Genomic DNA, 16,307 nt, shown 5'->3' on the forward strand with positions numbered 1-16,307 from the left:
AACTTCGTCCAATCTAGTTGTGGACTTTCCTATCTTTGTCCAATCTGATCTCTAATCTAGTGACATTTGCTAAAGTGACTGGTATTAGTGCTCCAGGATCCTTTTCTTCCTATATTAATATACTCCTTATACCACAGAAGGTAAATTGAAATTGGTACATTTATTGTAGACCTCCCATGATTTGAGCACAGTGTTAGATTCTATAAAAACACAGATGAAAACCCAAGAATCATTTTTTCAAGGCATTTTCTATACAGTACAGGGTTCAGAAGTAGCATCAAAGAGAAACATAGAGAAAGGCACACAATGTCAAGCATAGGCTTATTGTAGGTGATAATGTCTGAGCCATTTTGAAGGATGAGTAACTGTTTACTATATAGATATTTTAAGCAAAAAAAAAAATGTGTGAAGGCATACAATGTGAAATATATATTGTATTTTATAAATAAAATTCTACTCCCCTTCCTGACTCAGAACAGAGTCAAATTTATTTATGGAGCTAGAAAACTGACTTTTGAAATTCATTTGGAAAAATATAAGAATAGTTAGGAAACTCTGGGAGTTATGTATCTACTAGGTATTAAAATGTACTACAAAGACTATGTAATTAAAATAGTGTGGGGGACTGGGGAGATAGCTCAGTCGGTAGAGTGCTTGCCTTGTAAGCACAAGGCCCTGGGTTCAATCCCCAGCACCCAAAAAAAAAAAAAAAAAATAGTGTGGTATGACATACAAATTGGCAGGCAGGACGTTGGATGGAACAAGAAGTTCAGAAATGGACCAAATACATCTGGGAACTCAATGTATGACAGATAGCACTTTAAATCACCAGGGTAAAAGTACTGTTTTTTATAAATGATGCTAGGACAGATAGAAAAAGATTAATTACATCCATAACTTATACTGTATACATGCATAAATGTCAAATGGATCAGAGATCTACTTGTAAAAAAGAAAACAAGTGAATTTAAAAAAAATTTTTTTCAAGTTATTGATGAACTTTGAGTCTCAGCACCACATATAAATAAATAAATAAAAGTGCCTCACACATGCTAGGCAAGCACTCTGCTACTGAGCCACAACCCCAGCCCATGAGCTACAACCCCAGCTAACAAGTGAATTTTTCTATAATGCAGTTTTATAAAAACCTTATGGGAAGGATTTCTAGCTGAGACTCAAAATTTAGTTGTAAAAAAAACACCTAATATAAATTTATCCTCTTGTCTGTGTGTATATGTATATATAAAAGAGAAAGAAAAAGAAATAGGTAGGTAGATAAGGGATCTTGCTGTGTTGCCCAGGCTGATCTTGAACTAGACTCAACACCCTTGCCCCCCAAATGAGGAATACTGATGTGTATGTCACTACACCCAGTTCCTCTTGACAACCCTCTTTGGATCTGTGGATCAAGCCCACTGCCTTGTATATGCTAGGCAATTACTTTTCAACCAAGCTGCATCCCTAGCCTCTGACACTTTTTAAGTGTACACTACAGTATTGTTAACTATAAACACCATGCTATACAACAAACCTTTAGAAGTTTTTCATCTTGCATGACTAAAGCTTTATTACCATTAAATAGCAACTCCCTTTTTTCCCCCTACTCCTCAGACTTGAACAACCACCTTTCTACTTTGTGTTCCTGTGAGTTTTATTACTTTAGATAAGTCACATAAGAGCCTCATGCACTATTTGTCTTTTCATGACTGGCTTATTTCGCTTAGCATAACATTCTCAAGGTTCAGCCAGTTCCTTATAAAGGAAAATGATTTCCTTTATAAGAATGAATAATATTCATTTATACTTATATGCCACATTTTCTTTAACAATTCATCTGTGATGAATATTTAGGTTGCTTCCACATTTTGGTTGTTGTGAATGGGGATGCAAATACTCCCATCAGAATCCCATCTGCAGTTCTTTTTGACATTTACCTGAAAGTGGGAGTACTGGGTCATGTGGTAGATCTATTTTTAATTTCTTGAGGAAATCCTATACTGTTTTCCTTAAAGAATGTACTGTTTTATAGTCCCATCAGCAGTGTATACAAATTTCAGTTTCACTACATCCTCATTAACACTTGTCATTTTCTCTTGTTTATTTCATTACATTTTTTTTAAAATGGCGAGCCCAACAGGTATGAGGTGATAGTTCCTTGTGAATTTGATTCGCATTTCTCTGATAGTGATATTGAGTATCTTTTCATGATTATTTACCATTTCTTTGGAAAAATGGCTTTTCAGGTCTGTTAGATAGCTTTCCAATGCTGATAAAATACCTAAGAAAATCAACTTATAAGAAGGAAAGATTATTTTGGTTTCAGAGGCTTCAGTGAATAATTGCTTGGCTCTTGCCTTTTGGCCTGTGGTGAGGCAATATACCATGGCAGGAAGCATATGGCAGAGGAGGCTGGTCACCTTGTGGCCAAGAAGCAGACAGAGAGGGTAAGGAGCTAGGGTCAGATATCCCCTTTAAGGGCACTCCTCCAATGACCTAACTTCCTTTCACTAGGCCCCAACAGCACCATCATCTGGGGAACAGACCTTTAACACATGAACTTTTAGGGGACATATAAGATGTAAAACACAAGAAAGTCCTTTGCCCATTTTAAAAATTGGGTTTCTTGAGGTCTTGTTGTTGTTAAATTATAGAAATTCTTTATGTATCTTAAGTATTATCTTCTTTTCTGATACATGATTTGAGACTATTTTCTTTCATCATGTAGGTTGCCTTTTTATTTTCTTGATTATCTCCTTTGCCTTGTAGAAATTTTTAGTTTGATGAAGTTCCATTTGTCTACTTTTTGCTTTTGATTCCTGTGCTTTTGGTGCCAGATCCAAGAAATCATTGCCCATTCCAACATAATGGATCTTTCCTTCTATGTTTTTTTCTTGTTTAGTTTCAGGTCTTACTTGTAGATCTTTAATCCATTTTGAGCTAATTTTTGTATATGGTGTATTTTGTACATTCATTTGAATGTGAATATGTAATTTTCATAACACCATTTATTAAGAGACTATCATCTCCCCATTATGTAGTCTTAACATTCTGTTGAAGATTATTTGACCATATATTCCAGGGTTTATTTTTGACTCTGTTCCATTGCTGTATTTATGTCAGTCTTTACACCATACTGTTTTGATTACTTTGTGTCTGTGGCCATATCTCCCTGAACGTGCCTGATCTCATCTGATTATTGTACTTTGAAATCAGGATGTGTTTTCTGATTTGTTCCTCTTTCTCAAGATTATTTTTGCTGTATGGGATCCACTGAGATTTCATAAAAAAATTAGTTTTTTTTTTTTTTTTTTAACACTGCAAAAAATTTAAATAGGATTTTGAAAATGATTGCATTAAATCTGTAGTTTGGTTTGGGTGTGGACATTTTAATCCATTAAGTCCCAAGCTTTCAATTCAGTGAATATTTCAATGAAATTGACACAGATACGTTGAAGTAGGTTTGAAATCATAATGTAGAGCTTATATATCCATTAATATCATTAATAATGAAAATACAGATTGTTTATGACACTGGGATGATATATAGTATCTTTTCATATATTGCATAATATATAATAAAGAAGTGAATTTCATGATCTGTTCAATTATTTTTGGAGGAAAAGAGCAGAACACTTCAAAGGGTTACATATATTTTTGACCATATGTTGTTGGTTTCACATGGCATGGATTGTCTTGACACTGTCATCCTTCTTGCCTTTTGAAAATAATGTGTCTTCTCATGTCAAATTTGATATCATTTTGGACAGTAATAGGTCTGGGAGTGTTACAGTTTCTTCCTTCCTGATGATTTCTGTGGCATTGTTTTATGTGTGCTGAGCCTCGACATTTATAACAAATATGTGAGTTTTTTTGTCTTTGTCACAAATTTGTGAATAGTTCATGCATTTATTTTTAAAAATTTTTAGATATACATGACAGAGTATATTTTGACATATTATACATACATGGAGTATGACTTCCAATTCTTGTGGTTGTACATGATGTGAAGTTACACTGGTCGTGTATTCATATATAAACATAGGAAAGTTACGTCTGATTCATTCAACTACCTTTCTAATCCATGCATTTATGATATAAATATCAATTATTCAAGTGAACAAAGACCATGCCATTTTTTTAAAACCTCTACTAAACCAACCAATTGCATTTATCCATATTGCACTGAAATTGTTATAGGTACCCACTACCTTTGGTTGAAGCACATTGACTCTACTCTTTCTTTTTTTTCATCATTGAGTAACCTTTTTTGCTTATTTTTTTCATCAGTGTTACCAGTTTCAGAGAATACTTACTTAATCTGTTTTCCTTCAGGGTTCCTGTTTGTTTGAGTTTCTGATTCAAAATAAAATAAGTAAATGAGAAGGGCTGGGGATGTAACTGAGTGATAGGGCACCCCTGTGGTTCAACCCCCAATATGAGGGATGGAAGGGGGCAGAATCTCACCAGAGTATGATTGTAGATTCTTAACTACTTCAAGCATTTGTAAAACTACTTTGCTCTTGGGACCTTTGCTCTATCACTGAGCCATACCCCCAACTGTGAGATAGCATAGCAATTTTGAAACAAATGTCAGTGTATTAATCAACAGGTAAAATAAAATATTGAGAATATTGTGAACTGGGTTTCTTACTGTTACAAATAGGGGGAAATTAGAATGAATTTTGTATTGTTGAATTAGAATTAGAATAATAGTATGAACTCTCTGTTTTCAGTATTGATATGAATAAAATAGGTTTTTGTGTAAATATATATTATATTTATATTCTCTTATATTCTGAAAAGACTTAAAATTAAAATGCCCCAAGAGTACTGAGTATCCCTGCTTTTCAAGCTCTTGGTTTCTAAATACCATTTATTCTCCACTAATAGAAGCTAGTATTCTTGGGAAGGATGTATTTAATTCCAGGGCTGGAGCAGGGCAAGTACTGGATGAACCTGGAACAAATGAACAAAACAGAAATTCTTTGTCTGTGGATCAATTTATCACAGTCCTGGAAATCAAACCCAGAACTTTATGCATGCTAAGCAACTACTCTACCACTAAGCTACATCTCCAACCCTTTTCTTTAAATTTTATGTTTTAAGTTTAGGTTTTATGTTTTCCCACTAAGTTGCCCAGGCTGGCCCTGAATTTTCAAACAACCACCAGAATACTTGGGATTAAATCATGTACCATTGTGCCCAAGCTGACTTGATTTTTTATTTTTATTTTTATTTTTTTACAATACTAGAAATTGAACCCAGGCCTTTGCACATGCTAGGCAGGTGCTCTACCACTGAGTTATAGCCCTAGCCCTTTTAAATTTTTTTTTTTTTTTTATTTTGAGACGGGCTCACTAAATTACTGGACACAGCTAGCAGGTACCATCTTAACCAAGTACTTAAACTGTCATCAATAATGGGGCAGATGCTACCTGACATCATGTTTTGAAAAAGAAACATTTCTTCTATGATACCCCTGCTAAAATGCATAACCTGAATCTAACTATAAGGAAATATCAAAGAAACTCGAATTAAGGAATATTTGACAAATAATTAGCTTGTCCAAAAATGTCAAGATTATAAAAGACAGAAAACTGAGACTGTTCTAGATTATAGGAGAAAAGTAGGGACAGACAACTAAATATAATGTGTGATCCTGTATGAGATCCTCAGTAGGGAGAAAAGGAGGAAAAAAGTAGAATTTTATTGGGACAGTTAGCTAAATTGGAATATGGATTGTAAATTAGATAATAGTATGTATCAATGATGAATTTCTGGATTTGGATAAATGCATTGTGGTTGTATTAGAGAAAAATGTTTGTTCTAAGGAAATACATATTGAAGTATTTCTAGAATAAGAAATGCTTATATTTGATCTCAGCAATTCTTGTTGTTAGTCCTAAGGAAATAATTAGACATATGTACTGAGGTAAAAATACTACTGAATCATTGTTGCTATAAATAGTAGCAAAAAATTAGAAACAACCTAATATCTAACATTAAGGGGTAGCTTAAACTATGGCACATTTATACAGTGAAATATTGTGGAGCCCTTTAAAATTATGTTGTAATTATGTAGTATGATGTTTCTAGTTGTGTCAGTAGATTTTCTTCATTGTAAGAAACAGATGCTAACTCAGGCCACCTTAAATAGCTGGGAGTAGGTCACAAAAGTGAATAGAACAGCTGAGAAATCCTTAGAAAGGGTAAGAAAACTTTTGGCAAATCTCACCTTGAAGTTTAAGGTCTTCCTTCTTTCTAGGGCATAGTCCTTAGTGTGACTCAACCCTAGGGCTTATATTCCTGATTCAGTTTAAATTCCCTAAAGAAGGATCTGATTGGTCCATCTTTTCTAGGGGCACAATGACATTTCAGAGAGAGGCCTAGAAGGAAGGATGGATAGCATGTGGACTGAGGCCATTCTTAATCAAGAAATTGTTGTGAGTTGGGAAAGCCACTTTTGATGTTATCTACTTCAGTTACTTATTCAGCCTCAGTAGCATTTTATAAGTTTTTTTTTTTTAAGCAGAATACAAAATATTTTATACAGTGTGATCCTGTTTTATAGGAATGCATAGTGAATTTACAGTGGGAATGGAAAAGGAAGAGTTTTATTTGGATATGTTTGAGATTCCTACTACGAGGTAGAGCAAGTAGAGTTGAATTCTTTGTAGCCAAAGTGGCAAGCAAGTAACATCTGTCCTTATATTTTTCTAGATCAAAATCATCCCTTGTGTTCCTGTGGCATAGAACTGAGGGGTCTCAACCAAGTTTTCTTTCAGACAGTTAAGCAAACCTAAGCTTCTTATTTTTGAAAAATAATGAGTCTCCTCTAGGCACCTGCACAGCACTCATTTCACTTAGAGGTGGGATTCTCTCCTGGCATAGATGCATGTTAGACTGTATCCCTCTCCCCACATCTCGGTCAACTTCTTGTCTGGTATGTCAGTCACATAATCATTCTGGATTCATTTTTCTCCTTTGTTAAATTATCCTTGACTTCTTTTGTTCCTATTTTTTTTAAATTGGTATAAATCAGAAGATTAATAAAAATCACCTACGTATCTCCTTTACGTTTTTTAGTAATAAGGCAGCAATAGTTCAGTCTACATTGGTAAACATGTTACAAGCCAGGATGCATGCAGATAAATGCAACTGTTTGACTTTTCAGATATCCACACAGAAGCAGTTCAAGCAGCACTGGCAAAACATAAAGAACAGAAAATGGCTTTGCCCATGCCCACCAAAAGGCGCTCCACATTTGTCCAGTCTCCTGCAGATGCTTGTACGCCTCCTGGTAAGTTAATCAAAACCCTTTCCCTCTAACACTTAATTTCTTGATGTTTTTGAGATAAGTTCTTCCTTTTCTTTCTGAAATAGAAGCCGGAACTCACTCGGCATCATCAAAATTATATAAGAGCGTACTCTGAAGATGGCAGGTTTTGATTATCACCTTGTAAATAACATACGAAAAGAAACTTTAAGAGTAAAGCTGTGTAAAAAATAAAATTTCATTCTGAATTTCTAGCATTTCCTTTTTAACCCCCAAACTCATCTAGTCATGAATACATACAAGTCAGGACCCTGCTGTCATTTAGTAGTGTTTTCATGGACAACCAAAATATGACTGATAATCATATATTACTTATTTATACTCCTAAACCAGATTCTTCATCTCTAGTAGGTGTACTTGAGACAGAATTTTGTGTCATTAAAGATTATGGGAGAGTACTCATGCAGATATGTAAAAATGTGAAACAGTGTTTGTGTGTGAACATATTTATATATATTTACATTTTGTTAAGAATCTACTTTTTCTAATGGGGTCTTGATCAGTAGGAACTAGATAACCTTTATCCTTTTCCTGCTCACCAGACTTGGAGTCTTTACTCCCCTCAGGTAAATTTTAGTTACAACTTCCTATTGAGAAACAAATGGAAGTCTTAAGTTATCTTGTCTGTGCAGAATTTTGCCAAAGCTTTTTTTTTTTTTTTTTTTCCCCCTCTCTTTTTTTGGTCTGGGGATTGAACCCAGGGGTGCGTAACCACAGAGCCACATTCCCAGTTTTTTTATTTTAATTTTAATTTTTAAATTTTGAGACAGAGTCTCACTGATTTGCTTAGTGCCGTGCTAAACTGCTGAAGCTGGCCTCGAACTATCTATCCTTTTGTTTCAGCCTCCTGACCTGCGGGGTGGTGTGTTCCCTGCACCCAGCTTTGCTGAAGTTTTTTAAAACTTTAAAGAATATATATATATTTTTAGATCAATCCCAGACAAGATCTTCACATAGGTGTCTGAGACTAAACATAGTAAATCTGTTTCAAAGCCTCAATATAGTGTCTGTCTCTGTACTGTTATATTACTGCTGATGAAATCTTTGGGGGAAAATTTGCCCCATACGGTTTTGGCTTATCATGTCTTTGGGAAAATTGCTAGGAAAGTTGCATAATTGTGTTTGATTTTTATTTACAGTTGTCATGTTGTTGAGCTATTCATACTGATCCTATTCTCTGATCCAGACTCATTAATAGTTTTCTCCCAGATTTTGGCTAACTTCCAGAGCATTTGGGTGTGCTGTGAGCTCATGAACTTTGTGTGCTTTTTCCCTTCACATCTGTGGTGTCAGTATGTCTGAAAGAGAAATAGCTCTGTGGCTTCAAGTGTTTCTCGAAATGTAACACAAGATACCTCTAAGCAGACCATTACAATGAGGCGTTTTGTCTGTAATGATGCATACTTCAAACCCACTCATTCAAAATCTTGGATGGGTTCCCTTCCACATTAGTATAGCACAAGTTGGGTCCTCGTGGACAAAGGGGGCTCTCAGTTGAGTAGCCATTTCTTGTTGGCAGATTCTACTGCAAAGTGGTGGAGGGTTCAGTTGCAGTAAATGGCAAAGGGTAGGGAGCAACATGACATGTAGTTCTTAGAAATAATCCTCTCCAAAGCTGTATTAAAGCAGTGCAGTTTCAGAGTAAATAGGCTGCTCTCATGGCTTCGGGTTAAATGTGAGAATGCAGCAAAGGATTTTGAGAATGCTCAGAAGGAGTGTAAACCCTTTTTTATCCCCTTTTACAAAAGCCACTGCCTAAGGGAAATTTACCAGTCTAGAAACAAATCACAGCTGTTCAGTGCTGAATGAGACCATAGTCCTTTGGAATTCAACTGTAGGCCTCTGTATTCTAAATACTAATGTTCTACTCTTTCTGCAGCCTTGGAGATATGCATAATGTTCATGATTGCATTATGTATTTTAATAATTTCATGATTTCAAAGATGTGGTCCTTTCTTACAAGACATGTATTCAGCAGAGCAGAGTAATAAAAGGTTCCATATCCATTTGTCTTCTGTTTTGGGAATCTCTGAATAGTATTTGAGAAACCCCAGTGTGTAATTAAGAACATCTGTGTTGTCAAGTGGATGAATTCTCTCCCATCAAGAGGAAACATTGAGAGCACCCTGCATAGTGATTTCTCACATAGCCCCCCTCCATCAGATCTTGATGCCTTCATTCAATACTTACACACATGCCTAGAACAAATACTTTACTCTGCTGAGGGACTGGGAAGAACTATATCATAAAGTTGTTTTTAGCACCCTTTATTTTAGCGGGTGGAATTTGCTGTTCTCATGTTAGAATTTAGTCTCCATATTCTCCAAGATTCTCAGAACTACCAGATAAGAAAGTTGGCTGTCTCCCTAGTTCCCTTGCAGTTTAAGCATTTTATAGCATCTGTTACAGGCTAACCCAGAGATGTCAGATAGGTTTTATTTTCCATATCTACTGTGATAGCTCACAAAACACCTACGTTTAGAAAAATACTGAGGCTGCATTCAAGAATGAGGAAGAGGAAGGGAATTGACATTATTGCTTAGAAGAAATGAGGGTGCACTGAAGGATTTATGAGGATAGAGAAATTGAAATATTGCTTGTTATTGGCTGTTTTTTAAAAAAATCAGCTTCTGACCAGTATAAAAATGACCTAAAAAAGATGTGCCACTTTTGGAAGGTAAAATTCACCACCTAATATTTCACAATATTTTTGTTGTCTTTCTTTGCAAACTAACAGTTGTCACACATCAAGGAGCACATTTCAGGTCAAGTCCCGTACTCTGCTCATGCTCTCCTGTATGAACCCAGTTTCTGGGGTAACTCCTAGAACACACTAGACAGTTAGCCCCTTTGCCTTCCTTGGAAGGCACTCAGCACATAACTGAGTTACTGAATTGATGAAAATGTAGGGTTCTTTTGAAGGGATTTAAGGAATATGTCATAAGTCTTGGCTTCATTTAGATAGGTAGGAAGGTAGGTAGGTCTGGAAAATATGGTAAATAGTTGGTATGGGAAATAACTTATCTTTTGTTCATAAATCACTCTCAAATAATAAGATGTCAGCCTACAATTTGCTTATTGATATGTGCACTGATTTCTACCGTCCATTGAAAGATTTAAGTTCTCTAAGATGGTAGCAATCTATGGTTCTTAGAGTGCCTATGGTACAGAGTACCACAGAGTGTTTTAGACTGCTTGAATTACTGCCATTTAGTTCCCTTTATATGCTGAAATCATTTACTAATATCATGAGGCAATTACCTCAGCTCTTCCTTTGTAGGGGTTCTTTGTGTAACACTATTACTCATTCATAGGGAAAAAAACAATGCAAAAAACTACAGCATTTATTTATATTTTTTTCCCTCTGAGCTTTTTCTGCACCATGGTGAACTTATCCTTTGGAGCATTCTTGGGGTACACAGGTGACCAGATAAATTACATAATAACCCTACAGCACAGTAAACTCTTCAGCCAACTTGGGTAGAAATAAGCTTCAATTTAGACATCTGTCTCAAACAGGGCCTTGTTTGATCAATGGCTTTAATAATTCTTAGGGCCAGAAGACAAGGAGAAACTTAGCTCTGTATTTCTACATATGAAAATGATGCCCATGAACAGACTAGGATATTATTATACTTTGAACATATTTTTACCCATGTTTTATGTATTTATAGTTCCTTAAGTGCTGCAGAGGACTTTCACATACCTATGGCTGCTCTGCCCATTTGTTCCTCCTAAGTACTCTGTAAATAGGAAGGGGAGAGTTCTTTAGAGATGAGACAACCAACAGTTTCATAGTCACTGAGTGATTTGCCCCAGGTTAAATAACAACTAAGTGTCAGACTCAAAAGTCTTCTTGTTTTCATGCATTACTCTGAGAAGTATCATGTGTAGGAAATCTTTTCATCTAATAGATGCTCATGTATGCATGATGGTAGAATGATCATTATTCCAAACTAACTAAACAACCATTGCCTTTTGAGAGCTTATACCCCAAAACACATATCAGTCAGTTAAAAGGAATTATTTAAAAGTGAATACCTGTTGAATTATCACTTAGGGAATTTCCCCCAAATACTCTAATTTTATTCAAAACCACAAAGTACACAGAATTTAGAAATTGGATCTTTATAAATAAACTCTAATTAATAGCTTTGGATCATCATAATAGCATACTTTCATTATTACTTCAAGAGTTAATATTCTGTAAGCCAAAGTATAGTAAAAAAATACTCTTATCAGGTTGAATTCGTATATTTCAATAGCTGATTATAAAATTTAAAGTTTGCCAATGGAAGCAGTCTCATTATTACCATTATTGAGTACCCTCTGTGTACCAAAGAGAGAAGATAAGAGAAAAAGAAACACGTACAAGGACATAGGAGTAAACTAGAAAAAACTAACTTGCCAGCAAAAGAAAATGTCAAGAAAACTTGTCTTTTGACTGGTTTTGTGGTAGCAGAGCGAGGGACCTTCCCTAGGACTTTGTGGTCAGTGGTACAAAGATTGAATTTAACCACCTTCCTGATAAGAACCAACTTAACAAGTGGTGTTGGGCTGAAGACATCCCTGGGTACAGATGGTCTCTAAAAGGATACATCCTCAGCCAGGGATGTATGATTCTCAGAGATGAAGATCCATTAAATGTGAACTAATAAGATAATAATGGAAGTTACTACTATGAATAAGAATCAAAAGTAAACAAGACTGAGGGTGTAGCTCAGTGATAAAATCCCCAGCACCAAAAAACAAAAGCAAAATCAAGAAAAACCCCAGGCTAATAAAAAGAAAAAACAAACAGAGTGAAGACCCCCTAAGATCTGATTTTCCCACTAAGCTCTAAATCCAGAGCAGCCTGACTTTAAAAAAATCATTTGTCATTTTGCCTCTTATTCTCTCATACTGTCAATTAAATATTTTGTGACTAATTTTGGAGCTCTAACAATTGGTTAATGTTTGATCCAGTTTTCAAATAAGCAATAAAATAAAAAAACACTTTTCCTCCCAGTGTTATTTATAGCATTACTTCATTTTGTAAACTATGTTTCACAGATATAAGAAAATACCTAGGGGACTGGGCATATAGCTCAGTTGGTAGAGTGCTTGCCTTGCAAGCACAAGACCCTGGGTTCAATCCCCAGCACTGCAAAAAAAAGAAGAAAAAAAAAAAGAAAGAAAAGACCTAGGAAAACAGTGTTTGGAGTTCTCTTGCACTTGGAGCAGCACTTGAGTGAATAATTATTAGTAGTGAATACCCCTTCTCTCTAAAGTATCTCAGGGCTGGGGTTGTGTCTCTGGTACAGCGCTCACCTGGAACATGTGAGGCACTGGGTTTGATCCTCAGCACCAAATTTAAAAAAAAGTAAAATAAAGGTATTGTGTCCACCTACAACTAAAAATAAATAAATATATACATATATATTTATATATATATATATATATATATAAAACAAACAAAACTATCCTATCTTGTTAGGCAAGGCACGAACTCTTGCCTCTTAGGTGCTCAGACCAATTTTTTGGTTCCCTGCCAGCTCTTTGTACACATAGATTGGTGTTATGGGATGCAAAAATCTTTAGTAGTTCTAAAAATCTTCCTAACAGTCGTGTAGTTGAATTTAGATTAGTGTCTCAGAATTTATAACCCAAAATAGATTCAGGTTGCCATACCTCCAGAATTAACCTTTTAATCCTGTTTCTAGATTCCCCTCTCCTGATTCTCTATGAAGATTTTCCTTCTTAAACTTCAGATGTTTTCCTTGCCAGCAGAAACTTCTGCCTCTCTTGAAAGTTTCTGGCAGGGCGCAGTGGTACAAGCTGTAATCCTAGCAGCTTGAGAAGCTGAGGCAGGAGAATTCTGAGTTCAGAATCACCCTCAGCAACTTAGTGAGACTCCAGGCAACTCAGTGAGATCCTGTCTCAACATAAAATATAAAAAAGGACTGAGGATGTGGCTCAGTGGCTAAGCAACCCTGGGTTTAATCCATAGTATGCCACCCTCCCCCCGCCAAAAGGAAAAAAAAAAAAAAAAAAAAAGAGTTTCTGGAAATTCTAAGGTCCTAAACTCCCCTGATCCACCAATGCAAGAGAAAATACTTTCCTGTGTATTTCCTGCACCCCATCCCACCTTTTGCATGTATGCATGTGCTAGCAAACCCCCCACCTTTGCCACAGGCTCCAAAAGATCATATATTAACAATCTTTGTGGGGGCTTCATGTGTTTGTTCCTTAAAGCTCCTACTTACAATCTTCTCAAATTTCCCTGCCTAGTTTAGGTGGCATATTTTATAGTGTTTGTTAGGATCAACTCTTTATTTCAATGAATTTTTAAATGTTTTTATTAGTACATTATACTTATACAACAGCAGGGTTCATTGTAACATATTAACCATACATGCACATAACATAATTTTCACCATTTCATTTTCCCAGGACTTTGTCTTTCCCTCTCATTTCAATCGATCTTGATTTTCTGAGTCAATGTCTGAAATTAATTTTGGTTACAGCTGTATGAATGAACCCATTAGGAGGGACTATTTATCTTCCAGGAACTTGCCCCATATCCACAATGTCCCTCAGGTTGTATACATGGACTCTCAGATATTACTGTCCTTTTACCAGGCATCATTTTCACCTCACAAATATTTTTAGTTTTTTTTTTTTTTTTTTTTTAACCACTTTATTGAGCTAAAATTGAGTAAAAGCACCCCCTCCACCCTGCTTTTGGTGTTAGGGTTGTAGCCCCTGAACAGCATCCCCAGTCTAACAGCACATATTTAAAGTGCATATGTTGCCAACTTTTGATATAGTAAAAGCCATAAAACCATCACAATTAAGATAATGAAGCTAGCCTGGGAGTATAGATCAGTGGTAGATTGCTAGCCTAGGACGTGTGAGGCGCTGGGTTCCATCCTCAGCACCACATTAAATAAATAAATAAATAAATAAATAAATAAATAAATAAATAAATAAATAAATAAATACATAAAATTGTGTCCATCTACAACTAAAAATTTAAAAATAAATAAATAATTAGAAAAAGATAACAAAACCTGGGGCTAGGGCTCAGACTGGGTTTGATTGTCAGCATCACTTTTAAAAAAATGAATGAATAAATAAAGATATTGTGTCCATCTACAACTGAAAAAAATATATTTAAAAAAAAAAAAAAAAGATAATGAAGCCAGGCACAGTGATGCAGGCCTATAATCCCAACAACTGGGGAGTCTGTGGCAGAATTGTCACATGTTCCAGGACAGCCTCAGCAATTTAGCAAGGCCCTAAGCAACTTAGGGAGACCATGTCTCAAAATAAAAATAAACAAACAAACAAAAGAGACTTGTGATACATATTTCAGCATCCCCTGGGTTCAATCCCTAGTACGGTAGGTAGGTGGGTAGGTTGGTGGGTGGATGGATGGATAAATAGATAGGGTTGGGGATATAACTCAGTGGAAAAGTACCCCTGGGTTTAATCCCAGTACTGCCAAAACCCAAAAACAAACGACATCTTCACCCCAACTCCTTAAATTTCCTTCTAATTCTCTCTCGACTTCTCCCTATGTTCACCCTCAGGTAAACATTAATATGTTTTCTGTCATTATATATTAGTTTGCTTTTTTATAGAATCTTATATATTAGAATCACGTAGTTTTACTTCCATTTTTTGGAGGAGGAGGAGGAAGTAACTTCTTTCACTCAGCCTAAGTATTTTGAGAATTCATACATGTTGTTGTGTCCATCACTATAGATCATTACTTTCTATTGCTGAGTAGTATTCCACCACAGGGAACACTGTCTACTCATTTATTGATGAGCACTTAGGTTGTTTCCCATTTTTATACTTACACAAATCGAACTCTCATGAACATTAATGTGCAAATCTTTGTATAGATATATGCTTTTCCTAGCTGCTATGGGACTCTTTTTTTAAAACGAGCTAGGGATATAGCTCAGTGGTAAATTGTCCCTGGGTTAAATCTCCAGTGACCCCTCCCCCAAGAGAATATTTAGTAAATTCAGGATTTTTTTGAAATCTTTTTATTTTTAGTTGTTGATGGACTTTTATTTTTATTCATTTATTTATATGCAGTGCTGAGAATCTAACCAGTGCCACACACATGCTCCACCACTGAGCCACAACCCCAGCTCCCAAATTCAGGACTTTTATTCTCTTAAAATCAATAAGCAGATTGTTTCCTAACTAATTATAATTAGATTGTGGACTTCTGATGACCAGTCCTAATTGATACTGTGTTAGAATCATGCCAGATTATAAAATAAAGTTTGAAAACCATGCTTTCAAAATTGTTTTCTGTTGTATAGACATATTATATTTATCATATACAAGAGCTTAGGCAACGGACTTTAGTTATGTGTCATGTTGAACAAAAGCAGAATCAGTGGAAAATTGATAACATTAATAATATTAATTTGTTGTTAATTTTAATCTCGACTAAATATCTGCAAATCTGTAGCAATTTCCTAGGTAACAATTGCTTTTATTTTTTAAAATGCTACAAATAATAATAGTTAAGAGAACTGTTTCTATTTTAAAAAATATTGTCCCATTGCATCACTTATATTTTGTGTGAACATAACACATAATCATTTTTAAGCCTTGTCCAGCCAGTTTTGCATCTTTGAGCTTTCTCGGGAGAAGTTACTCATAGCATTACCCCATTTCTCAGGCTGCATGACTAACACAGTTATGTTTTTCTTTAACCAACTTTAATCAGTTTCTATCCTCTTTACTTTCAGGTTTTATAGGAAGGAACTAGCTAGTTATTTATTTATTTGGGAAATTTTCAGATTCTGTTGCAAATCAAAAAGAAACACTCTTCTAACTGTACTTTTAGGGATGAGGGGGGGAACTAACATTTATTGGCCAGTTGTTCTGTGCTGGCACTGCTTTTGCTGCTTTCTGTATGGTTTTTCTTTTTCATGGTCTCCCACTGCAGATATTATAAAGA

General features: G+C 35.4%; 1 protein-coding gene across 1 annotated transcript in view; it reads left to right on the plus strand.

The window, feature by feature from the left end:
• Dip2b (disco interacting protein 2 homolog B) overlaps window positions 1–16,307 on the plus strand; it is a 240,745-nt gene that overhangs the window by 151,679 nt on the left and 72,759 nt on the right. Inside the window, 1 exon segment of the mRNA XM_047551774.1 lies at window positions 7,175–7,300. Coding sequence (XP_047407730.1) covers window positions 7,175–7,300 — 126 coding nt within the window.

The sequence above is a fragment of the Sciurus carolinensis genome, chromosome 4 (genome assembly GCF_902686445.1).
Source record: "Sciurus carolinensis chromosome 4, mSciCar1.2, whole genome shotgun sequence".
Taxonomy (NCBI): domain Eukaryota; kingdom Metazoa; phylum Chordata; class Mammalia; order Rodentia; family Sciuridae; genus Sciurus; species Sciurus carolinensis.